Source organism: Mesoplodon bidens, assembly GCF_964165515.1.
Source record: "Mesoplodon bidens genome assembly, chromosome: 1".
Classification (NCBI taxonomy): domain Eukaryota; kingdom Metazoa; phylum Chordata; class Mammalia; order Artiodactyla; family Ziphiidae; genus Mesoplodon; species Mesoplodon bidens.
The window spans coordinates 76,044,853-76,071,209 of NC_138176.1; the positions used below are offsets into that span (position 1 = coordinate 76,044,853).

At 36.1% G+C, this 26,357-nt stretch overlaps 1 protein-coding gene across 3 annotated transcripts in view; it reads right to left on the reverse strand.

Annotated features, from left to right (window-relative positions):
* Positions 1 to 26,357, reverse strand: part of COL25A1 (collagen type XXV alpha 1 chain) — a gene marked incomplete at its 3' end in the record, with an annotated part of 495,089 nt that overhangs the window by 132,422 nt on the left and 336,310 nt on the right. For all 3 annotated transcript variants that reach the window (XM_081244165.1, XM_081244163.1, XM_081244164.1), the window contains exons 6-7: positions 26,043 to 26,069; positions 25,875 to 25,901 (exon numbers count right to left, since the gene is read on the reverse strand). In XM_081244165.1, the coding sequence (XP_081100291.1) occupies positions 25,875 to 25,901; positions 26,043 to 26,069 (54 nt within the window). The remainder of the gene's footprint in view (positions 1 to 25,874; positions 25,902 to 26,042; positions 26,070 to 26,357) is intronic.

Sequence of the window (26,357 nt, forward strand, 5' to 3'; positions counted from 1 at the left end):
TGATGAGTTCAGTTAACTTGCTGAATTTGAGGTGTATATGGACAGCCAAGGGGCAGCAGTTGTATGTGCATATAAAATAGTCAGGAGAGAGGTGGGAATCACAAGTCATAGGGCTATGTGGGGTCACCTAGGGAGGCTGTAGAGAGAACAGACCTAGGAAGGAACCCTTGGAAAGACTTTGATTTAAGGGATGAGCAGAGGGAGAGGTAACTACAAATAGGATTAATAAAATGTGGTTGTAGAAACAGGAGGTATGTGAACTCTCCTAACAAAAATTCTGTACAGGCAAATGACTCAAAGTGGTAGACACACTTGACTTCACTGTTTACTGCATCATTAATTATGCTGAATTAATGCACATAAATGACCCATAGTAAGAACAGGTTAACAATGGCCAATATCACTGATGAAGGATGCTTACTAGTAAGCACAAGGGAGTGTCCGTGAGGTTGTAGAGGTCTGGAGGAAAAAATAAACAATTATTTTAATTATAAAGGTGGTCAAGAGGCCCCCATAGCAAATCGTATTGGAAGAAAAGATATGTGTTATGCTGAGAAATGAGAATCCCTGAGTTTCTCCATAATGTAAACAGTATCATAATTCTGTTTACTTAAAACAGATCATGCATTGCGACACAACCATTACAGTGGGTATGTGTGCAGCATAAATAAAGACAAATATTCCTAGAAGTTGATAAAATGATTTGTAGCTAAGAGAGACCAGATGGGGAAATATTATAATAGATTGCAAAAATATTGAGGTAAAAGAATAACTTTAGTTTAACAGCAGGAACTCTTAGAAGGCTAACTAAGGAAAAAAATTAAAAGAAAGAAATTTGCTGCTAAATCATTCCATATTGCTGTAGATGGCATAATATGTCTGAATAGAAAAATCAACCATATGAAGCTAAACAGCTAAAAGAATCCTTTGAACAACCAAATAATATGAGCACTGGAGCCTGTGAAAATCAGTATTTATAGCTGACTGAAAAAGACTGTCTTATGATAATTATGGAAAGAACTAGCCTTCTGTGGTTAAATTAAATATTTGGCTCAAAAAGTTAATTTTTCCTTTTTATAGATACTCCAAGTTCCATGCTATTGTATTCTATCATAAATGTTAACCCTAGTCAGCCCAGGAATTATCTTTTATATGTATATGATAAATGTGAATTTACAAATTATTTAGAAGAGAAAGAGAACAATGCAATCTCTACATTGACAAAGTCATGTCATTAAATACTATAGCCACTGAAGTGCTATGTAAGCAAAGACAAACTGCAAAGGATCTATAAGTAAGCAGAAAGATGGCAGAAAAACCTCAACACTGGTAGAGGTAAAGAATAAGCAAAACCACCTGAAGTACACATACTGAGACAGGATCTCCTTGCTATGATCTAAGAAGGGATTCCAGGGGGTGTTGTGTGTCCCAAGGGCATACAGCTAAGAAACACCAACAAAAGATAAGACGTCATGAAAAGAGGTAGGATTCCCGAAGAAGGACTGCCCCAGCCCAAGGGAACCAGAGAATGCAGTGTAGATGTGGGAAACAGGGAAGAAAACAAAATAGCCTCACAGTCTGGGAAACAGTGCAAAATTAAAATTACCTCAATTTTATTTATACAAACTTTGCTATCATTGAATCAGTCCTGTGTTAGGGTTTCTTAATAATAATGAGATAATAAATAATGATGATGATGGTAATGATAGTAGTGGATACTCATATGATACTTACTATGTGCCAGATATTAGTTCTAAGAGCTTTAGCTCTTCTAGTCCTCACAACAACCATTTGACAGATGAGGAACTGGAGGCACAAAGAGGTTATGGGTTTTGCCCACCTGAATATGAGGAGCAGAGCCAAGATTCACACCCCAGCCATCTGCTCCAGAGTCTACGCTCTTAGCCACTATACATCCCATAAATCCTTCACAGTCTCTGAATTTCATTCCCATTTATTCATTCATTTATTCAAGAAGAACTTATACTACTATAAGAATTTATGCTTACTGTAAAAAAGGCAATATTTGGACACTGAGATTAGAAAGCCTTAACCCAGGCTTCATGGAGCTTAGAGTACAGTGAAGCAATGCAGACATTAACCAGGCAATTATAAATGTGACTGGGATCTCTTTTCATGTAAGTATCTATGCTCTTTTTCCCTTATAGTCCTCCATTTCCTTTGTCTCTCAATCAAGCTCTTGGTTGGCCATCTGCTGTTGCGTCAGGAGAGGTACAAGGAGGCAGTGTAGAAAAGAAAACTTGTTTGCCAACATTGCTGGAAATCAAAAATATCTCTCTTCCCCCAAACTGGAAGAGAGGAAGGAGAACTGTGGTCCTCAAGAGCAGAGGGGGCCTAAGTCCTGCTTCCCCGCAGCACTTCCAGGAAGGCAACAATACCTCAAAGAAGAAATGGCTACGTGACTTATCTAGATACACAGGACCAGGGGCAGCCTTGCAAAAGATTTCCCTGTCTGAAGCATGGCACAGAAACAGCAGAGAGTCCCCCATGCACCAGTGATGCAGCATTGACACACTGTTTCTGAAGGGCCTTGCAGGTTAGCTGGGCCATGCTGCCTTCTCAGCAGCAAACTGTGTGGACCAACAGTAGAAGACAAGGTGCCTCTCAATTCTCACTCCCAGATCTTCTGATGCTATAAGACCACAGAAAAGTGAGTCAGTCCAAAAGGAGGAAGAAAGTGTGGAAATCCCAAGAAGACTGATGTTTGTTGTTTAGTCAACAAGTGGAGGAGATGTAGATTCAGAAATCAAATTGTTATAGAAAATTAAGTCATTAAGATGAATAAGAAATTAATATTTCTTAATCATCTGAGTTTTTGGATGAGAATCATACCTTCGAAGTGAACATGATGACTGTTAGCAAAACAAAAGCTATGAGAATGCAAAGAAAGGGGGCCTAACAGATCAGCTGGTCAGGGAGGACTTCCCAGGGAAGTGATGTTTAAGTTGAGACCTGCATAATGCAGTACCCTGTAGTGCCTGGCCACTCTCCAAGGGCTCTGCTGCCTTCCTTCCTGACAGTATCAGCAAGATGAATATTGGAACCAAAGAGAAAGTATATTTTTCTTTTCCAAAGATATGCTGAATCTACACTTAGAATACAAAGATTAGGTCATGTTCTAGGTATTCCCTTGAGATCTAGACCCTTTTCTCCACTTGAGAAGGTTAGGATAAGGGCAATGGCAAGGACTATGGGTGTGGGATTCCTGTAGGAGGTTAGATTGATGAGATCAAGAGAGATTATACTAAAACATCCATTCCTTCATCTAACAAGTGACTCTTAAATATGCCAAATATAGTGAAAGAAGCTGTAAGTGTTTAAATCTAGTAGGGAAGGGAGGTTATCACATGATTTTCAATTCAAATGGAAAATATACTAAATTAGTGCTAGTTAGAGGAGCAGGCAGTATGCTTTTTAAGCACATTCTGACTGGGGAATGGAGTTGTGCCTCTGTAGAGGTGGGATTTGAGATGGGTGAAGAAGGATGAAAAGGACGATGCTATTTGAGGTGCGGTGTGGACTTGGGGCCTCTGGAAGAAGGTATTCCAGCCTGAAGTACAGTGAGCAAAAAGGAGGAAGGTATACTTGGAAATTGCTGGTAAGTTGAGTTTAGTTGGGGTGAAGCAGTTTTTAGGTAAGAGCCTAGAAAAGTTGATAGGGTATATATATGGGAGGTCTTCAAAGAAGCTTTAAAGGGGGAAGTTGTGGGAAACCACGAAGGTGTTTATAAAATGAACGTGCCATGCCTTGCATTTGAGGAAGACAACCCTGGCCAAATTATGATGAACAGATTAAAAATCAAGATGTAGTCCATGATCCTTTATCGGCAATTCCAAAATCCAAAGTCCCTGAAAACAAAACAGTTCTTCATAAGTTTAACTAAAGATTTTTCTAACTTTGCAGCAAACCCATTTGGTGGCAAAAACTTATTTGAACAGATGTGAGGCTATTTCTGCTCACTAATAATCCTGCTTAGTGTGAACATGCATGTATTTCACGGCAGAAATTAGTGGCTTAATTGCAGAGTGCCTCAGGCCTCTTTAAGGGTGTCAGACAATGCCTGGTGTATCAACAATATTAACTTTCTAATACCTAAAAACTCTAAATTCTGAAACATATTTGACTCTGAGGGTTTCAAGGAAGGATTGTAAACTTGTTCCAAAATTGATGACAAAGATCCATTTAACAGAATTAAAGATTGTAAGAAGAGTAGTAAGTTTTGAAGTTAAGGCAATGAATTTAGTTTTGAAAAATACAACTTGTTAATATAGGCTAGACTGGCAAATAGTCTGTCTAAATATATGGTAATCTGAATTATATATTATAATTTATACCAGTTTACAGTAATTAAAAATAAATTTCCATCTATGACTTCAATTTTATATATTAATCAGAACTAGCCTGATCAATTGTTATCTAGTATCTTTAATTAGTTGCTTTAATGAATAAATAAGCACATTATAGTTAGCATATACGTTTTGCAAGTAAATGCAAAAACAGACCCGTGAAAATTTTTGATCTTTTAGGAAATAAAAAAGGAAATACAGAGATCTTGTTTAGAACATCAATTTGATTACCAAACACTGCATAATAATTTGCTTAACAATCCCACCCCTTTAAAAAATAAATCACGCAAAAGCTTTAATTCCACCCATCTGATTTTCATGCAATTTGCATGAACATTCTGAATTATTTAATAAAAGATTAATAACCTTTTAATTCTCCAGGAATTTCCCCTCAAAGATGGTACAGTAACATGATAACATACAAGACAATAATATTCTGAACCTATACTTCTGTTGAAACCAAGGGGTGCTTTCTAGCTGAGGTTGCCAGGTCATGGGCTCACCTCAACTTGCATATACCCTATCCACTTTCTGGAAGAAAACAGTCTACATTTGAGAGAGGAGGCACAGTAGGATCAGGAAAGAACAGTGCCAAGCAAATAGAAGGTTCATTTGCTGACAGGGCACCTTACACTGAAGGGAAAATCGGCATTTGTCCTGTGAGAAAAACTCAACTTTTTTTGCATTCTTCATTCTGGGAGAAAAGGAAAAGTGGCCTGTTATTCCCTAGAGACTCTATTTAGTGTCTGGCTTAATGGGTATTTGCTAAACTTCCTTTGTATGATATTAAATTGAGTTGACTCTAAAATTCCTTGGGCATGCTTCCTGGATGGCAGCCTCTTTTCTTCTTCCCTCAGAAGAGGTAGATGGCTAGAAACCAGCGTATAAAAGAGCTGGTGAGGGTCCCATGGGGCTCAGCTATAACAAGTGGACAGCTATCCTTGAATTTCCTAAACCACCTCTGAAGTTCACCCTCCCCCACAAATAAATTTGAGCCCACAGCAAACACTTGATAGCCCTCTGGGATAATGCAACTATTCAAAAATGACCTTAGCAACAAAAGGATAATGGAGTAGTTGGAAGAGTTCACCAGAGAGTATTGTTACTTGGAGTAGTATCACTCTAGGTACGTTCCTCTACTAGTTAACTAGTCTTATTCTCTAATATCCCCCTTTAGTCCACATCATAAAGTTTAGTGTTTTCCCAGGGCCTGTTCAACTACTCAAAACTAAAATAGTCTGTGTCTTGAAAGCATCCCTGAAATTTGCATGTTTCCATATGGACCTAAAATACTGAATGCGATTTAGGACATTTGAATGCCCTATAATTATATTTATATTTGATGTTACTTGTTGAACACTGAGTAAATGCAAATGGCTCTAAGGACCAGGCAGATAACATAAATAAGGGAGCAGGTTTAAGACAAAAGGAAGTGGAGATGCTTGGCTGAATAGGAGTCAAGCTGGGGCTAAAAGGAAATAAGGAGGAGTTAACTGATTTTGCCACAGGGGAAGGCCTACCTAGCACTGCTACATCTTCACATGCTTCAAGAGAACCCAGAAATCTGAGGTTTTCCTTTTTCTTTTTTTTTAACGAATGCTTCAGATTTTAAACATTTGCTACCAATTCAAATTTACTTTAAAACATTTTATAGTCCAAACAAAAATACATTTGTGGGGAGGATCTGGGCCACAGAGTACTAGTTAAAGATCTGTGATCTAGTGTTTCTGAATGTTGAATTAGAAACGAGCCAAGTGTGGAAGGGCTTTGCTTCAGAAAGGAAGTAATTCAGTTAGTCCCTTGCAGGAACTTTATTTTGTTGTATTAACATTTGAAGAAAGGGCTATATGTTCTCATTGTATCAATCACATGTTGTAATTCAGACCACTGGTTCTTAAATCAAAAAATTTTCAAAATATACAGCACCTCTAGGAGGAAGAAGAGAACAAGGTGTAATTCCTTTCTGAAAAGGAAGTGATGGATACACTGTTATAGTGATATAACACCCCACAGTGATGGATCCATTTGGGAGGAGTCCCATGATTTGAGCTCCTCATGAAAGAGGCTGTTGTAATCTCTGCGAGAGTTATGGTTTCTTTGGGAATCTCAGAATTTCCCAACTTCTGTGAAATTAAGTCTAAACTTTTTAATGATATGGATATTAGAAATCATAATATGAACTTTCTCCTTTTTAGTTTTCATTTCCTGGCTGTGGTTGGTGATGATGTTATTTAATGAAATACTATACATTTTTAATGTTAAGTTGTGATATACTATGATGTTTATTATATCTACTCTTTAAAAGTGATATTTATGTGCACCTATAATTTACTTGAAATGACTACACTGATAATATTCAAACTCTTTTTTTACCTCAAATTTCCTTTTATACCTTCCAATTTCAAATATTTAGATGATAATAAGCCAGCCAAAAATGTTAAGAGTAAAGATTAACTTGTCTTGGAAAGTTACTGAAAATGCGTGCTCAAAATAAGCTGTAGCTGCAATTTCTGATGGGGTCAATTGTCTCTTTATTTAAAAGTACTTAATATGTCATGTATCAAAGGAACTTGCTACATATAACAGAAGCAAGATTTTTTTTCCCTATGATTACAAGAATTATTTCAAAGTGTAACATCGCTTTTTAACTTAGTAAACATTAAATGAAATGATTGCCTTATTTACCGGTAAATAAAAATAAAAAAGAACGAACAGTGAATAACTGTATTCTGTGTTTGAACACGTGAAATGATGGTATTAAACATAAGTAAAACCAAGGAAAATATTTCTCTGGTGTCTTAAAAGATAAAAGTAATAGCCCAGTTTCCAAAATAAAAACATATTTCATAGGTCTTATTTTAATTCAATGAGTCTATAGTTTCAGTACCCATAAGGACCAGAGTTTACATTTTAAAAACCAGGTGGTATCTGGTATACTCAGATAAGTTACCAGTTCTGCCACCTCATCAGCTACAACTTTTATGATTCCCATATGTGGCTAAAGAATTACAAGATGTATGCCTATCATATCATTACTGAAATTGAATTACTTACTTATTAACACATAAGGCACTGTCAACTATTCTCCTTGGGTGATGTGGAATATTAGCAATTACGGAACACAAAGTAAGGAAGAATAATTTACCATTTTCCAGCTCCTTATGTTACCTACAATTGAGATGAAGCTTCATAAACATTTGTCCATTTGTACAATTCTCCATGTTTCTCGACTTGTGAAATGTTTGGGAAAATTATTAAATGTTGGGAAAATGGCGTGAAACAAATATGATTGAGAAAAAAATTATTTTCAAAGGAATTGCTAGAGTCAACTTTTGTACAAGGAATCATTAACCAATTCATGAATTATTAGGCCTTTAATTTCCCTTCCATTCTCTTATTCTTTGTTGGATTTCCTTTGTTATGACTATCATAATTAGATGTAAAGAAGGAAAGGAAAAAGAAAGTGAAAGTCATACTAAGGATTAGTATAGAAGAGTGGCATGGAACAGTAAAGTATGGGTCAGGAGCACTAAGGCCCACTGGATCTGCGGGAAAATACTGAGAGCAAGAAGAGCATTTGCCGTTAGAATCGGAAAGAGAAGAAGAATCAAAGAATAGGCCTTTTTCCCCCCCTTTGGCCAAATGGGAGTAAATTGTTAATAACTGACAGAAGAAATCAACAGCATCCAGTTCCTATGTAGTTTCTAATTCTCTGTTAAACAAGACAAATACAGGTATTCGGATTAAAAAATGGCACAGAAGGGCTTCCCTAGTGGCGAAGTGGTTGAGAGTCCACCTGCCGATGCAGGGGACACGGGTTCGTGCCCCGGTCCGGGAAGATCCCACATGCCGCGGAGTGGCTGGGCCCGTGAGCCATGGTTGCTGAGCCTGCGCGTCCGGAGCCTATGCTGCACAACGGGAGAGGCCACAACAGTGAGAGGCCCGCGTACCGCAAAAAAAAAAAAAAAAAAAAAAAAAAAAAGGCACAAATATTGGTAATATAAAATGCCAAGAAAAGTAAAGAGACTATAAACGAAAACCTTGGGAGTCTAAATTAGTCTGAAGAAATGACTTTTAAAATACAACGCATTTGCCAAAAAAACTACCAAACCATTCAAGTTATTTTTCAGGAACTGTAGAAAGTAAGAGAAGTAATAGGAGAAAAAACAAGGAAGAAGGTAAATCCTTCAAAATATAGACAGGTTGGTAGAATTTTATTGACTTAAGATTAGAATAGATTATTAAAAGCATTGTTAGTGAAAATCTGAAAAAGAAGTGCAGTTTAAAAATATGATCTTTTTTGTCTTTTTAAAAAAGGTTATTAGTAGATGGATGTACATATATATATAACTGGATTACAGCAAGAGATATGTCATATTATCCTTATATACTAAATTGAGAAATATGAACTGAAAGCAAATAAAAAAGTGGATTTATAACTGGTTGAACAATTTACCTCGGTAATACTGTTTAAATTGTCCCACAGTTCCTGTTCTCAGTCTTAACTCCATTCAACATTTGTGTCATGGATTAGATTAGTCTTCTTAAAATTTGGGTCTGGGGATGGTTTCTCTCTCAGTTTGTATATCTGTTTCTATATCTATGTCTCAAATCTCCAGAAAATGGGGCAGAAGAGAGACGTAATATTTGCTGGATGGCAGAATCAGACTCCAAGAGAGGATCTCAACAGGACAGAGTACACTAATAGTGTGGGAATAAAAGTAAAGAACAGTGTTTGGGGCTTCCCTGGTGGCGCAGTGGTTGAGAGTCCGCCTGCCGATGCAGGGGACGCGGGTTTGTGCCCCGGCCCAGGAAGATCCCACATGCCACGGAGCAGCTGGGCCTGTGAGCCATGGCTGCTGAGCCTGCGCGTCCGGAGCCTGTGCTCCGTAACAGGACCGCAACGGGAGAGGCCACAACAGTGAGAGGCCCACGTACTGCAAAAAAACAAAACAAAACAAAAAGAACAACAACAAAAAAAGAACAGTGTTTGGATCCAATAAACAAGCCATAATGATACACAGTTGAGGAGCTAAGGGCTAGCAGCAGTGAAAAAAAGACTTTAGAATTTATGTTGATAATAAGTGTATACATCAATATATGATATGATTGTCAACGTGGCTTAAAGCTAATCTAATTCCCTACAATATTAACATAAACAGAGGCATAAGCATGTAGGTTCTATCCCACTTAGGCCAGCCTCCACCTGAATTAATGTGTTTAATTTTTGGGTGTTACCCTTTAAGGGTAGACAGAAACACATATAGAGAACAACCAGGAGAGAAAGAAGATACAGAGGTGTCACACGAGCAATGGATGAAGGAGCTGGGGTTGGAGCAGAAGAAAGTGAGCTGGTATATGACAGCTATTTTGAATAAGCTTAAAACTGCCTTGGGAGCATCACCGTCACCATCACAGGGAGTAGTCAGTTTTATGCTATGCCATTGCTTGTTGAGGAAAGTTGGGTTTGGACAAGCAAGGCTTTAGGGTTCATTGCAACCTTGAACTTCATTCAGTGTTTCTATAAAATCCCTGAAGGGCTGTCATGTGGAAGAGGAATTAGTTCAGAATGCAGGACTAAAACTAAATGATAGGAAGTAGAGAACAACAGATGTTAATTCAAAAGAAGGAACCATAAATATCTGTCGAATGAATTAATGATTAAATTACTCTGTAATATTTAGAACTGTCTATAATTAGAATAGTTTGCTTTTCAACAGAGTGAGCTCCTTGCCACCAAAGGTGTTTGAATAAAACTCAGGAACCATAAGGTTAGGATACCCTATATGAATTTTTAGTCAATTGGATGGCTGAGAAATGGGTTTATTGTGCAGTTATAAGAGAAACTTTGACGTAGCAGAAAGTGAATTTCTCTTACCCACATTATCTCCTACACTCAGCACCCTTTTAGAATAAGACAATCAAGATTTATCTAGAAACGCTTTCTGACATTGCCAAAATATTTTATAATCCTAATAAAAAGTAAATTTTTAGTTCCTATATTATCCTACAGTTAAAAACACTATAAGAAAAACATGTTTCAAATGCATACAACTCTCCTCCCTTTCCCCATAAAGGGAAATATGATCTACTTTATAGGATCCTTTTTATGCTATCTTTTTTAAATCATTTGAACCACACCCTCAAATTCTGTATTTGTTGTACTCAGAGAAATCAGGTTTCAATTTATTTTTACATCAAGGAGAATACAGAGAAAAAAGGATCAAATAATACTGACTCAAATTACTTCTTTTTCTTAAGATTTGTCAGCATAGCTATAAAGGGCAATTCTAAACAATTTATTAACTTAATTTTTATTGGTGCCCTGTAAGAGCAATTTCATTAGAAATGTTTACAAGGGGGGATGTTTCCATTAGTCTAACTATATAACCAGAACAACAAAAACCCAGAAGAAATATATAGTGCCTTAAAGTATGAATGCTTCTAGAAGTACACTGATTAGTATTATAAAGGAAATTATTTGGGTCCAGTAAAAAACATATGGAACTAAATTTATATTATGATTTTAAATATCTATGAACTTTGGCTACAACCTACATAGATATCTAAGCTAGATCCTTTTAAGTAATAAACAAACATCCTATATACTGCTAAGAAAAACCTAGAGGAAATTCTGTAATTAGGGGCTACATTTTCTCTCAAAGGAGTGACTCTGAAGAGCAAGCCTTCAACATCTATAGTTTCTAATTTTAAAAGTATATAATTAAAGGACGAAAATATATCTTTTAAATATTATTTGCATGTTATTAAATTACTACTCTATATACAACAAGGGTAACTTAATTCTGTTATTTACAATTCATATTTCAACAAAATTTTGAAAGATGGCATAAATTATATTGACATCTTGGTATAAAGCTACCAAGTTTGAACTAGTCCTAATTTTGACCTTTGAACAGACTTGGTATACTAATAAAAAAATTCTACACTACCAAAGATTGACAACCACCAAGGTAAGAAGAATTCTATGTAATTTAAAAACAAATTATATGTAAATTAAATTAAAGGCAATAATGTAGCCTTCTTCCTAGAAGATAAAGCGATTTGTCATTCGTTGTTTTGTTACCTGTGTCTGTATATTTTGATGGACTTTGTCATCATAATATCAAACGTAAAATTATCTTAATCTCTAATTCAGGTATTACAAACTCCAGTGCCAACAGGGGCTGTGCACATATGTAAATTACTGAAGTGGGCTGAGTGTAATACAGAATGCATCTGAAGCAGAGAGATTCCATCCAGTTTCAGTCAACTGAAATTATAAAAGAATATGTACCCAATGGTGTCAGATCTTCTAACTTTCCAAGAGGAAGTTTAAAACAAGATTTTGCATGAAATTGCCCAATATTAAAATATTAGCAAGTAATTTGGGTAAGCCAAATAAAATCCGTCTACTATTGGAATCTGTCCAGAGGCTACCAGCTTGTAGCCTCTAATTTGCCTCATGAGAATTATTGATTCAAAATAAAACATAGAGGGAAGATTGTACAAAATAGTATATCACGTTTCAAAAATAAGGAAAAATAAAGACATTGCATTCCTTTCCCCCACTGCAACCAAGGATGTTACTCTCCACCTTAAAAGGAAATTCCATATAAATTGTGACAGTTTCTCAATCGGCACATGCCATTTCATTTGACACATTCTGAAAATCTTGAATGATTATAACAGTTACTACATAAAATTCCGGGTAGATACTGTGACTCAAACCTTGCATTCTTCTCTGACACATTTTATTAGAACTACAGGGCTCCAAAGTGGAAGTAATACCAAAGACCGGTATAGAGTTACAGCATTAACATTCAACTTTGTACTGGTGACATAGAAAGCTTTTTCTATTTCTATTTTGTTTGACTTTTCTGCCTAAACGTGTAAAATGGAAAGATGAAGTTGTAAATCTCTACATTAATTTTCTGAACAAATCCAAAATGTCTAATACATCTCCAAATATTCCCTTCTTCCTGTTACTCCTCAAAATTCATTTCCTTTTACAATATTATTGAATAATTGTGAATGACTACTAAACAAAAGGTTGTAAGGCTCAAAAGTAATTTTGTACTGAACAAAAAAGGCAACAAAAAAGGCTTTATAAAGAATGGCTTTATAATGTTATACTCTAGAATTTCCTAACACTGATGATTCTTTAGAAACTTTACTTTGTCAAAGTAGAAGTAATTTATGCTTATCTATGTCAAAAAATAAAAGTGGTGTGTGTAAGGGGTGAAGTTCTTAATTTAAACATAGCAGTTATCTACTTGGCAGAGAAAAAAATAACATAATAGAAAAGGTAAAATATTCCTTACTATTAAGTCAGAAAGAGAAAAGCAAATATTGTATATTAATGCATATTTGTGGAATCTAGAAAAATTGTACAGATGAACTGGTTTGCAAGGCAGAAATAGAGAAACCGATATAGAGAACAAAAGTATGGACAACAAGGGGGGAGAAGGGGGGTGGGATGAATTGGGAGACTGGGACAAACATATATACACTAATATGTATAAAACAGATAAATAATGAGAGCCTGCTGTATAGCACAGGGAACTCTGCTTCACTTAGCTGTACAGTAGAAACTAACTCAGCATTGTAAAACAACTCTACCCCAATTAAAAAAAAATTGAGAAAAAAACAAAAACAAAAACAAGGACTCATTGTATAGCACAGGGAACTATATTCAATATTATGTAATGGCCTATATGGGAAAATAATCTGAAAAAGAGTGGAGATATGTATATGTATAACTGAATTACTTTGCTGTACACTTGAAACCAATACAACATTGTAAATCAACTATACTTCAATATAAAATAAAAATTAAATTTAAAAAATTCCTTACTATTGTTTTCATTATCAAAATTACTGTCATATAGATAGTAAATTCTTTAAACAACAAGGCATAATATTAAAGAAATGTTAAAAAATTAATAAAAATGGTTAAATTGTAGCTAGGGACTTTTTCCCATGTGATGTATCATATGCCATGTTAATCATCAGCCATGCTAATGAAGACAAAATAGTTTCCGATTTTCAAAACATCTGATAAAACTATATTAACGATTTACAATCTTTCAAATGTTTAACTTCTCAAAGAACAGTTCAGTAGGATAAAAAAAATTTAAAAAATTAAAAGTAAGGAGGAATCAAGGCTGGAAAATTACAAGGTGCTGCTATAACTTATACTAAATTCAAGGAACATGTTAAGAGTCCCTTCCATATGAAAAAGTTTATAATCTAAAAGAAAATTCTGGTGCTGGCATTCTAGAGACTTCTGACTTCCTCAACCATTAAGAAATATAAAGAAATAAGGTAGCTAAGAAACAGCAACTGAATTCTGAATTAGTTCTCAAACTTTTCTCTAGTATTAAAGTCAAGGCAAGTATTTGTTCCTCAAAGATGATCATGAAAAAGCTCATTCAGTAGACTCTACTGTGAAGTCAGAGCCAAACTGATGTCATAGGCAAGGACTATCACTGAGACCTTTCCACCTAACTTTGCAAAGGAACATTAAGAATGGTGTTCCTTGCAGGCTAGGACATGCACAAAGAAAAATTAAGCTTGAAATTATTAAAAGTTAACTTATATTAATTTTAGACAATTCTGAATTGCCATACTGAACACAAGAATACTTTTTAAAAAGACAGTTAAGGAAGATGTATCAATTTTTTCCAAAAAAAGTTAACAAACTGCTTTGAACATTTACCTTACTTTTCTTAATTGGAATCAGAGTATAAACAAGAGTAGGTTGGTTCACATTTGTATGTGTTTAGATCTTGTATACATGAATAATAATCTATGCTTATGGAGAACTCTGTTTCATTAAGACAGTATAGGCAGTGCAATTGTAAGTCAATATCCTCACACACATATGTGTATATATCTATCTCTATATATAGAATAATTCCTGTTAATGAGACTGATACATGTACTAACACCTGCATACAGAATGATATGCACTATAGTATTTTAAACCATTATTGGTGCAAAAAGCAAGTGTTTGATATGAGAAACAAGTTGTACACCTTGAAAAAGACAAAATAACACAGCATATGTAACTTAGAACTAGGTGTGTTTTAGAAGAGTCTCTGGTGTGTTCTGTGTTTGGGCACAGCCTTCTCAGTCACATCCTTCATTCCGTACTTCCTACTTCACCAGTGGAAGAACCTCTCTTCAGCAATCCTGGAAATCTCACATGGTGATGGCCTCCTCTAAGTCATGATGGGGTTAAGAGTTGGGTGCGATATTTCAAAGTTGGGCCACAATTTTAATAATCTAGATAACTAGATTAACTCAGCTTCTAAAAATAAGCTGATGAAAGGCCCAAGGAATAAAGCTATTTTAAAAAACAATCGAATTATTCTTAATTAAAAATCTGGTGGTGTCTCCTATAGCTTTTTTCCTCACCTGCCAATAAACTTGGAATGTTCAGGCTGACATGTCCTTTTGAAGACATGGTGAATGAGGCAGGAATTACCACCTGTTGTCCCCTTGTACTTCCTAAGGTTATAGTTAGTTCCTTCTGTTTCACATCACATCACACAGGCTTCAAGCCAGAAAAGCAGTGACACTCTGCCATGCCAATTTCTCTTGTTTACTCACCACCATTTCCCTATCTTAATTCTTAATTCTAATGAATTCCTTTAGGCCTGGAGCTAACTATAGTTCCTGTCCTGGAAAGAGAGTCAGATGTTCCTAGTTCTTTGGTATTCTAATGCTACATTGGAGGATTTGGATGCCACCTTATCTGTCACTTAGGCTTCTTTATGAACAGATTCATGCTAAACTTACAAGGTAATAAAGTATGATAAGAAGGCCCAGAAGTTTCTTTGGTATGTGGAATATAAAAACAATAGTGTTGCATTGTTGTCATTACTATTATTATTATTATCTGTGTGTAAAACATTCAAAAGTTCGCTTGTGCTAAGAAAAATAATAGTGGTCAGTAAAGTCTCCTCTGAATACCAACACTTTTCAAATAAAATTTAACTGACTTCCAAACAATGAAAATCAAAGCTTCCTGACTCCCTCCAAAATTGCTTTAGAATTGTATGTGAAGTAGGACCTTGCAACTGACATCTTTTTCCTACAAAGACAGTCCTGTTTGCCACTTGTGATTTACAGGCTGTGTCTGCTACAAGGAGCTGCTGGACACATTAGTGCATGTATGCTCATGAAAGGATGCTGCTGTCTGGCACTAAATGACTTTCCAGAGACCCATCTCATTCAGACCTACAGGAACTGTTCTCCCTGAACATGATCTGTCAGTGCATAAGCCATTATTCCACCCATTCTGAAGGGATGAATCAAAAATACAGTCTTGCATTCTAGTTCCTTCTGTGAATCCTGATGCACCATTAAAAATCTGCTGTTTCATACTTTCTTGATTTCTATTTAGTTAATCCACCTCTAACATTTTGTTGCAATTATAATTCTGCATTTGGGAGTGATAGAAAAGGAATGGTCGTAACTGTGTTGGATTTTGCTAGTGTGTAAATTGCTTAGAAATTGCTGTATTTCTTATTTGCAATATGCTCTTTATTTATAGATATTACCAACTATAGTATGTTGGGGGTTTTTTGTCCATTTCAAATACAGATTTTAATATATTTACCTAAAGGCTTACTTTCTTTTTCTTATATAATATTGAAAGTCACCAACCACAAATCTGTCTTTCCCTCCATATTTTATTATATGCTTCAGTTGCAGGCATTAATGCAAATCATAACTCCATAGTATATGGATTAATAAACCTAATACTCTTATGTTTGAATTCATGTGAAAACTATCTTGCTTAAATATAAGACAAAGAGAATAAAATCATCTGTATAGTTTTGAGTTTCAGAAAAAATTATTTTTTTGTCAAGGAATTCCTTGAATTATTTAGAAAACATTTCACAGAAAGCAGCACTTGCAAACTTCAAAGAAAAGAAATATAAATGTAATGATATTAAATATACATACATATATTTTTCATCTAAAATCTTTCATTCCATTCATTTTCAAGAAAAATGTGAAATGGTGCACATTAGCCTGAAAAGAGTGTAAGATATATGTCCAGATATATAAACCATGAAAAAAAAGTAAAATAAGTAAAAAGAAGAATATTGCATTTGATATGAGCAATGAGTACAAGTGTGGACAAATGAAATCTTTACTTCATGAAATATAATGAGTAGCTATTTTAATATGAAGGTCACTGTGCTAAAAGCCACTAAAAGGAAATCCAACAGCTATTTAAACTGGCTGGCATCATTCTCCAGAATTCCTTGCCAGAGGAGATACTTAGGAATGGATTTTGGTTTTATTGTAATACATCTATGGTCATTAATAGAATTTTCAGTTAAGGGCGCAAACCTCAGGCTTTTGACTAGTGTGCGTGAGTGCGCACGCGTGTGTGTGATTATAAGGGTTTTGTGAAATAATCGCTTTAACTTCCAAAATTCTGTATGAAAACTTATCCCACTGGATTACTATATATATAGATTTCTTTGTATAATACTTTACATTAGACAAAAATTTTAAGATTTAAATTGATGTAAAATAGGTAAAGTCACTTCCTCAACTTTTCATAATATCTATTTTCTTTTTCCTTAATGGGCTCAGCTATACAATCAATAACTGAGATATAATTTGCAACACTGAATTCCAAGGGAAATATTGTCTACATATCAACAGTTGTTTGCAAAAATAATTTATCCCTTAAATTAACCCACATTAGGACAAATTTACAAATGCTCCTGGGTTTTTAGTGGTTTGAAGTATGACAGAACACTTAAAAGAGAACTCTGATTATAAAATATAATAAGAACGTTTGCAAATTTTAACGAGCTTGCTGTTTCCATGCCAACTTCTCCCAAATCTGGAAATCATTAAAATAATTTTCTCACAATTTACTTCTTTCCATTGTGTTATATCCATTCCCTTTTCACAGGCAATACATTCAGTACAAAATGAGTAGTATATTCATTAGGGCTAAAGAGAAAGGCAAGGGTTAAGTAAATAAGAACATCAAATTAATATTCAGGCCTAAATGCTTTAGCAGAGCCAAAGAATCTGTTTAATCATTCAAGTCAACAAAGGTTAAGATAATAAAATAAACTTTTAAATGCTTTCCTTTTCTGGAACTTAATCTGTCTTGCTGAAGATGTTTTTAAGATGCTATCGGTTTTGCATAGTCCCAGCTGTTATGAAAATTTACTTCAGTACACTGGGAAGAGAAAGGAATTTTATGAAAATAGTTAAGCAGAGCTCCTGGGTGGCTTATTGAAACTGTGAGAGCTCAGGATCATTTAAAACCAGCTGTTGGCTGATGATATTGAGACCAATAACCACTAAATCTTTTATTTATCAGGCCTCTGTGCTATTTGGCAAGGTGATGGTAGCCAACTGATTAGAAGATTAATTTATAGTCAAAAGATAACTTCACGATGCTTGTTCATTTTATTGCCTAAGTTTGACTAACAAATTTACCACAATTTCATAACAGCATAATACCTTAGTTTAAAAAGACAGCATTAAACATTAAAATAGCTTTGCTTATGTTTAAGGCTATATTTTTAAGTCACTAAGATAGAGAAAAGAAATCTGAGTCATTAACATCAAAGCCCAGGCCTGTGGTTCATGATGAGGGCAGAGGCCCTAATGAACTGGACAACAAGCCCTCTTTAATAATGAAGGAGAGAGGGGTAGTACTAGGGTGTGCAGACGACAATGGGAAAATCCTGGAGAGTCCTGAGTCTTTTACACTTGACATTCAGTTTCCGCTACTGATCAAGAAATATAACTCAATCTCTTTTGCAAAAAGAAGCTCAGAATAAAAGCAGAATCAACAAAATACCTTGTAGAACATGTAAGCACAGCATTATGAATTGAGGAACACAGACTTCATTCATTTGGTTATCCTGAAGAAAAAAAGGTACTCAGAGCAAATACACCAGGATCTTGCTATTATACAATTTTCAAATTGGTGCGCTTGAGCTGAGAAGTGAAATTGTATCACAACAAGCTTACTGGGTATTCTGACGTGCCTTGGACAAGGGTCAGCATTGCCCTTCCTCCCTATGTTCCATGAGGAGAGATTCTAGGCTGTTGCTAAGTGGCATTCATCCATTCCTTTGGTTTTTGGAAGGTTGGCAGTGCATGAATTGTAAAGACTGTGACTGTCATGCTTGCAAAGGAAAAAGATGCACCTGTTTGCATTTGTGCTCCCCAACATTTTCAAGCTGATTCACAAAGGCATGAACTCTTAAAGTTGAAAAGAGTCCTAGCAACAACCATTTGGAGGCAGCTTGGCATTGTGGAAAGAGGGCAGAACTTGACATTTGTGTTTGAGTCCCAGCACTGTCTTTCGGTAGATGTGTGTGAAAGAACTAGATCAAGTCACTTAATCTGTGTGAGCTCAATCCTCATCAGAAAAATAAAAGGTCATATTAAAATCTGTGCTACTAAACCACTTTTGAGTTACTTTTGAGGATACATGGAAAATGTAATTTGTGAGTACTGAGGCTTAAATCCTGGCTCTGCCACTGGCTGGCTCTGTTTTCTTAGATGAAATATTTAAACTTTCTGAATCTTGGTTTCCTCATCTATTAAATGGAAGTAATAAAAGTAACTATTTTATAGAGTTGTTGAAATAATACATATCTTCACAGAGTGGTTGGCATATTTTAAGAACTCAATAAAAATTATTTATCATTATTATTGATGTTATAAATTGAACCATGGATATTTTGGTAAACTCTATTGTTTCACATTGAGGTTGATGACTATACCAACTACTTTATTGATAGGGAAGCAGTGTGACCCAGTGGGAGGAGCACAAACCAGAGGCTGAGTGAGCTGGGTTTGAATCCCATTCCTACCACTTAAATCATGTGAACTGGGCAATTTACTTTACCCCAGATTCTTCACGTGAAACTTGAGGAGAATAATCAACTATGATCTGTTGAGGGCTTATTATAGATTTTTCATACATTATTTTATTTAATCCTTCTCATAACCATGGAGACAGTGGCAGTTAGAATTGATCCTTATCCAGCCTGACTCCAGCCCATGTGGATATAATCATCTCACTCTACTGTGTTCACTCTTCCTATATTTTCTTCCCTGATAATCTACTTTGCTGAACTGTAGTAAGGCTTAGAGATGATGTGTGTATCTTGCCTAGAAAGGTGTTCTGCAAGCTGTATGACTCTAAGTAATGAGCAATTGTAATTATTTCATGAGGTATCATTTCTCAGTCCAACTTTTGTTCAGTCTAGGAATCCCCCTACAACTCCCTTACGGCGGGTCTTCAATCTCTGCTTGAATACAGAATAAAGGCTTAGCCTCAAAACTCTGTAATACAAACCTATGGGGATGAAATGAAGAAAACTGAGCATGGGCATGATAGCTGACAGCACAGAAAAAGCACCCTCCTAACCATATAGCCGAAAGGCCTAACTGCTGAGGTGCAATGTTTGACTGCAAAAATGAATTGAAGATTAAAAGCAAATCTGTAATGACGTCTCCCCAAGAATCAAGGAGGGAAGTGCAATTCTAATATCAGGATGCATCCATCTGTGGAAATCTAACCCTCAGTGTCTTGTAGAAGAAAACCAAATGATATCGATGGTTATTGTATTATACCTAAAATTGTAGGCTTGAAATTAGTTCAATGTATCCTGACAGAAAGTTCATGCCAAAAAAGTTAGCCATTTCTTCTGCATTAAATCATTTGCCATAAACAGCATTCAAAGATAGTCAACTTTCCTACCATTTACTTCTAACTTCTTGCAATCTGACTTTCCCTCTCACTACTTAAAAAAATGCACCCTCTTACAATCCCAAGATTCCAGAACACCAAATCCAAAAGTTTTTTTTTTATAGATCTCACCCCTGTGGCTTTCTTTTAATTAAGAATGTTTTGTGGGCCACCCTCACTTTTTTTTTTTTAAATAGTTCTAGGGGACTTCCCTGGTGGTGCAGTGCTTGGGAATCCACCTTCCAGTGCAGGGGACATGGGTTCAAGCCCTGGTCCTGGAGGATCCCACATGCTGCAGAGCAGCTAAGCTCGTGCACCACAACTATTGAGCCTGCGTGCCACAAGTACTGAAGCCCACGCGCCTAGAGCCCGTGCTCTGCAACAAGAGAAGCCACCGCAATCAGAAGCCTGCACACTGCAATGAAGAGTAGCCCCTGCTCACCGCAACTAGAGAAAGCCCGCAGGCAGCAATGAAGACCCAATGCAGCCCAAAATAAATGAATAAATAAATAAAGTAGTTCTGCCTACTGTTCAAACATTGCATGTCCTGGTTTTTCTTTTGAATGCTCACTCTCTTTTTTCTGATGCTCCTTTTCAGCCCACTCCCTCCGGGTGGATATTTCCTTTTTTTTTTTTTTTAATTTTTTTTAAAAACTAATTTATTTAACTTATTTATTTTTGGCTGTGCTGGGTCTTTGTTGCTGAGCAAAGGCTTTCTCTAGTTGCCGCAAGCGGGGGCTACTCTTCATTGCAGTGCACGTGCTTCCCATTGCGGTGGATTCTCTTGGTATGGAACACGGGCTCTTGGCGTGCGGGCTTCAGTAGTTGTGCTTCACGGGCTCAGTAGTTGTGGCACACGGGCTTAGTTGCTCTGTGGCATGTGGGATCTTCCCGGACCAGGGCTCGAACCCGTATCCCCTGCATCGGCAGGCGGATTCTCAACCACTGCACCACCAGGGAAGCCCCAGTGTGGATATTTCTAAAGTGGCTCTATGTTCACTCTTTCACCCTCCACTTTGCTCCCTGAGATCTCAATTCTTGCTCTGGGGGTGTTCAGCTACATAGCTGTTACCTCCAGCTGCAACACCACCTCAGAATTCTAGTCTTATATTTCCAACTGCTTGCTACATTATTCCAATGGAATAATTCGTCAAGATCGCAAATTCAGCATAACTAGGATTCAACTTATCATTTATCCTACTAACTCTCTTCTGGCCAATGTTATCAAGGGGTCAAGCCAGAAACCTCACCTCTAGCTTTACCTTCCTTTTCAACTTCAGCCCTTACATCCAATTAGCTATAAGACTTGTATTAAATTTTCACCTCAGTACCTTTTAATTTGACTCCCTGACTGCTTCTCTTCTTCTTTTTTAAAAAATTTGACATGATCACAACTTTAGCCATGGTCACAGATTTTGGATGTAAACCCAATGTAGATCAAATTCATCTCTCACCTTCTGCTTCAAGACTTCACTTTTGTACATTTCTCCTCTACTAGTATCAACCCTGGTTTTCCCTCTTTGTCTGCCCAGGTTGTTGCTTGGTGCTTGTGGCAAACCCTATTGATGACATGATGCAACTTTCCTTTTGAATCCCAATGCAAACATACAGCTTTCTCCAATATTCTGGTGACCCCTTTGGAATTTCAGCTTTGGCTCACCAACTTAGCCCCTCTCCACTGCTGAGCTTCTCATTCTGATACTGAACTTTCTGCTCAGTGAGGCCCTGTACCTCCAATGATACCTGATGTTCTAGACTGAGCCAGCCTATCCCCTCTGCTCATCTCTCCACTGAGGACTGGACATTATTCTCATAGCCCAGACTTTTATGACCTTGTCCAGATGACTGACATAGTTTCCTGGTCTACTTGGTCTCCACGCTTTCAGTCTCTTCCAATTTCTTTCCATACTGGACACTATTAACTTATATATTTTCATAAAGAACATCTGGTGGACTTCCTTGGTAGTCCAGTGGTTAAGACTCTGCACTCCCAATGCAGGGGACACAGGTTCGATCCATGGTCAGGGAACTAAGATCCCACATGCCGCACAGGCGCAGCCAAAAAAAACCTGAAAAAAAACCCACAACAGAATCCCAGGCTCCTCCTTTCTCTGGGATTCAGGAAAAGAAAAACAAAAAAAATGGTAATTACACTAAATAGTCTAGTGGTAATATTCAGCAAATGATATACTCAAAACTCTTCAGTGGTTCCTTATTGCCCACCACACTAGACATTCAAAATGCTCCATGATGTAATTTCAATAAAAAATTTCAGCCTTATATGATACAATCTTTCCATATTTAACCTATTCCCTTGGCAAATGGAATATTATTTTTCCTTAAATGAATCCTGTCATTTCCTGCTTGTATAATATTGTATGAACTATTTCTTCTTCCTGGAATGTTTAATGTCTTGCTCTTCATCTAAGCTTTTAAAGATTACCCATGTATCAAGTCCTAGCTCAAGTGTCACCTTTTCTGCAGTTATTTTTTAAAATGGAAGAATGTTCAATTATCTAGCATCTCTTAGTAAGGCTATTTAAGGCATATAACATAAAACCACATAGTTTTCTTATTCAGGCACCCATGAGATTATCAGATGCTTGAGGGCAGTAATGATGAGATAATATTTTATTCTAACATTCAACAAATATTCATTAAGTCCTTACTGTTCTGGTGATGGAGGTATGAACAAGACAGACAGAAGTCTTTGCTCTTATGGAGTTTTTGTTTTAAGGAGAGGCATGTTTTACAGATAAGAAGCAACTAAATAAATAAACAAAATAGGATAATCTCAGATTTAGATTGGGTAGTTAGGGAAGTTCTCCCCAAAGAGGTATTTGAGAGAAAAATCTCAATGATAAGAAGAACCCAATCACAAGACCAGAAAAGAGCAAATAGCAAGTCATCAAGTCGGGAGTGTGTTGTGTTTAAAGAACACGTGGATGACAGAGTGGCTGGAGTATAGTGGGTGGAGGGGAAGACTAGTTTGAGATGAGGTTATAGAGGTAAGCAAGGGCCAGATCTTGGAGGCCAAGCAAAGTGATTTGGATTTCATTTTAAGGTTTAAAACAGGGGGCAACATAATCTAGTTTACAGCATAAAGTGGTCTCTGGTTGCTGTTTAGGCAATGGACTGTACACCGTAAGAGTGGAAGCAAGATTAATTGGAAGACTACTGCAGTGATCAAGAACATGAGATGAGAATAGGTTGAATTTGCTGATAGTAGAAGAGAGAGGCAAGTGGACCCATTTATAGTCTCTATAGTATTAAGTAGGGTACCTTGAACATGGTAGACACTCAATATATATTGATAAATATATGTCCAAGTGTTTCAAGATAGTTTCACCTTCTTAAGTTGCATTTTATCTTCAAATTTTTCCTGCTTTGATTCACATAATATGGCTTAATATATTCCTGTCTGGCACTTGGCGAGCCAAAAACAAAACAAAAAAGAAACGAGAAAAAAAGGACCTCATGTTCAAGAAAACAGCATAGATCCCAGTGGAAAGTCAGTTAACAAAGAACTAAAATGATGTAAGATCACATTGTTAAGTTAATTATGGAAAGAAATAAATTACTTGGAACAAATGATAAAAAGTGGATTTTAAAAATCTATGATAGGATGAAAATGGAAATGGTATTCAAATACAAAGATCTACATTTTAAAAAAGAGAGCCTCTGTCAGCATCAGCTGGAGCAGTGTGCCCAAAGAGGATGTGGGTAAAGTTAATTTTCATTAAAATTGAAGACTTTTCCAGTTCTAACTAACTTTTGATTTTTCTGGAAATGTAAAATCTTCATTTTGCCATCTTGATATGTGAATTTCCTAATAGGTAGCTGACACTACTTATATTAAAATTCTAAGATCAGTGAATGTGACTTGCCTTGTTTCTAAATTAGGAATCTGAGAAAAGACAGGCAATTCGGTAAGTTCTCATACTCACATTCATGTATACTTCCCAGGATATTTAAATTTTTTTTCCATAAAGATTTATCCTACATTATGAATTCAATCCAAATTCCTTCAATACAAAGCAAAATCCAAATGAAAATGGGATCAATTTTTGCCACTTTCCAGCTAAAATGCTAAGTGGCCCCTGAATCGTGTGAAACTTGGCCTCAGTCAGTGTGAAAACTGGCTGAAATCTGTATGAAAGGCAGTCTGGGTTCGTCAAAGTAGTTCATGAACTTTGGCCACACTTGCAAGGAACCTGGTCCAAGTCTTAGTTTGTAATGCAACATGAAACCAGGTGAATTTCACATGGTTTCGGGTTTCCTCCTGAAAATTTGGCCTAGCTTTATAATCAATCATCACTTTTTGGAACGATGAAAGCCAACACACCTTTTTGAAACTGAGGACTGTGTGCACACTGATGACAGCTAAGCTGTGAACCACCCTTTCACTTCCTTTGCCAAAAGAAGATTTCTCAGAATAGAAACAGTTTCCCTCTTACCTGGAAAGGGCAAGTTGAGTGATTTTGATATTACATGTAGGAAGAAATAATACTCAATACATGGAGACATGCCATGTGAAATAATCATCACATACAGAGCAAGTGGCTACATTCTAATCATTTAGGGTTATGAGAATTTTATTCTATTCACATCCATGACAGATATCATGATGTTTAATCTCCTGGACCATTAAGATAGACTTTGAACAGGTCATCAGATAGAATAACTGCCATGGTGACTATGCTGAGACATAGTCATTATCTCTATATGAAGAAATGGCAGAAGAATAGAAAGGAAAGTAAATCATAGCATAATTTTCATCTAGTTTAATAAACAGAAGGGATAAGACTACAAACTTTCCAAGTTTGCACTGACTACATCTTTTGCAATAAAACCTCTACTGCAGTGTAAATGAATTCAATAATTAACTCCACAGACTGCATTTTACAAAAAACCTACACAGTGTCTGTTTTCAACCTGAAAGTTTTAAATGTGCTTTTCCACTGTAAGAAATGACTCTCTTCAACCAAATACTCGCTTTTGTGCATAGTGACACGAGAAAATTGAGAGGTATGTCTGCACGGAGCCACTACATCATTGGAACAGCATGTCTGAACATTTGGGTAATAAGGCACAGATGTGAAGCAGAGGACTTGGCACTACCAAGGTAACAACAAAGCATTCACCATTGTGTTATAATGGTTAAAAGAGCCACATTTGAGAAGAATAAAAGAATGCCCCTCCTCCCTGGAATGTTAAATTGTATTACACCTTTTATCTGCTTAAAAATCTATAAAGAATAAGAAATTCAAATAAGTATTATTCAAACTTATGATGAATAAAAATATAAAATGCATTAATATTTTCATCTATAATACAACATATTTATTCAATAGCACATAACATTTAACTGCAGAAAAAGGCCAAATTCAATAGGAATCCACATGGCCTCTACATTACAAAACAACGCATACAAATCTGAAGGACCCAATAGTCAATGGAAGAGTGGTGGTTGCTGACTTTTAGTAGTGATTCTGGCCCTTAAGCAGTAGGAATCATTATTGTAGAGTGTCCTATTTACAGGTATCAAGTTAAGATAATGCAACAAGATACAAACATTAGTTACAATTAAGGCTATTTCAGTTATAAGTGATATGGTATTTTTGTCAGCCATTACTAAACCACATGACACAAAGGCAGTTATGAAGCCAGGGCTACTTTAATTCAATGAGTTTGGAGCTGAAAACTATTAATAATTTTCTGCCCAGGATTGGAAGAGTATAACTTACCCGAGGTCCCTGATCACCCTGTTCTCCCTGTAGAGTAGGGAAGTGAGAAGATAGTTTTAGAACAAAGTCTGTAGATGCTCATTAAAAAGATCTAAAGGTAACATAGTATAAGTCACGCCAGTATGGATTTCCACTAATTTAATTTGTTCCTGCTACACACTTTCTTACCTTATCACCTTTTGGACCAGGAGGGCCCTGAAATAAAGAGAAAAAAAACATATTTTAAATACATTTCAAAATATATTGTAGCTTAAATAGATAGGCTAGGGTTAGTCACAAGATTCATCCAAAGGGCACAGAGTTGTGCATGTCAGTGAGGTTTCTCAAGGAATTTTAGGTTCTAAACTATACTTGTAATATGGTTAGAATGTGAAAATGGTATTATATACATAAACAGGAAAGTATACATATCATAAGTATATAATATGCTGAGTAAATTTTCACAAACTAAACACACCTAATGAAAGTAGAACTCAGCTAAAG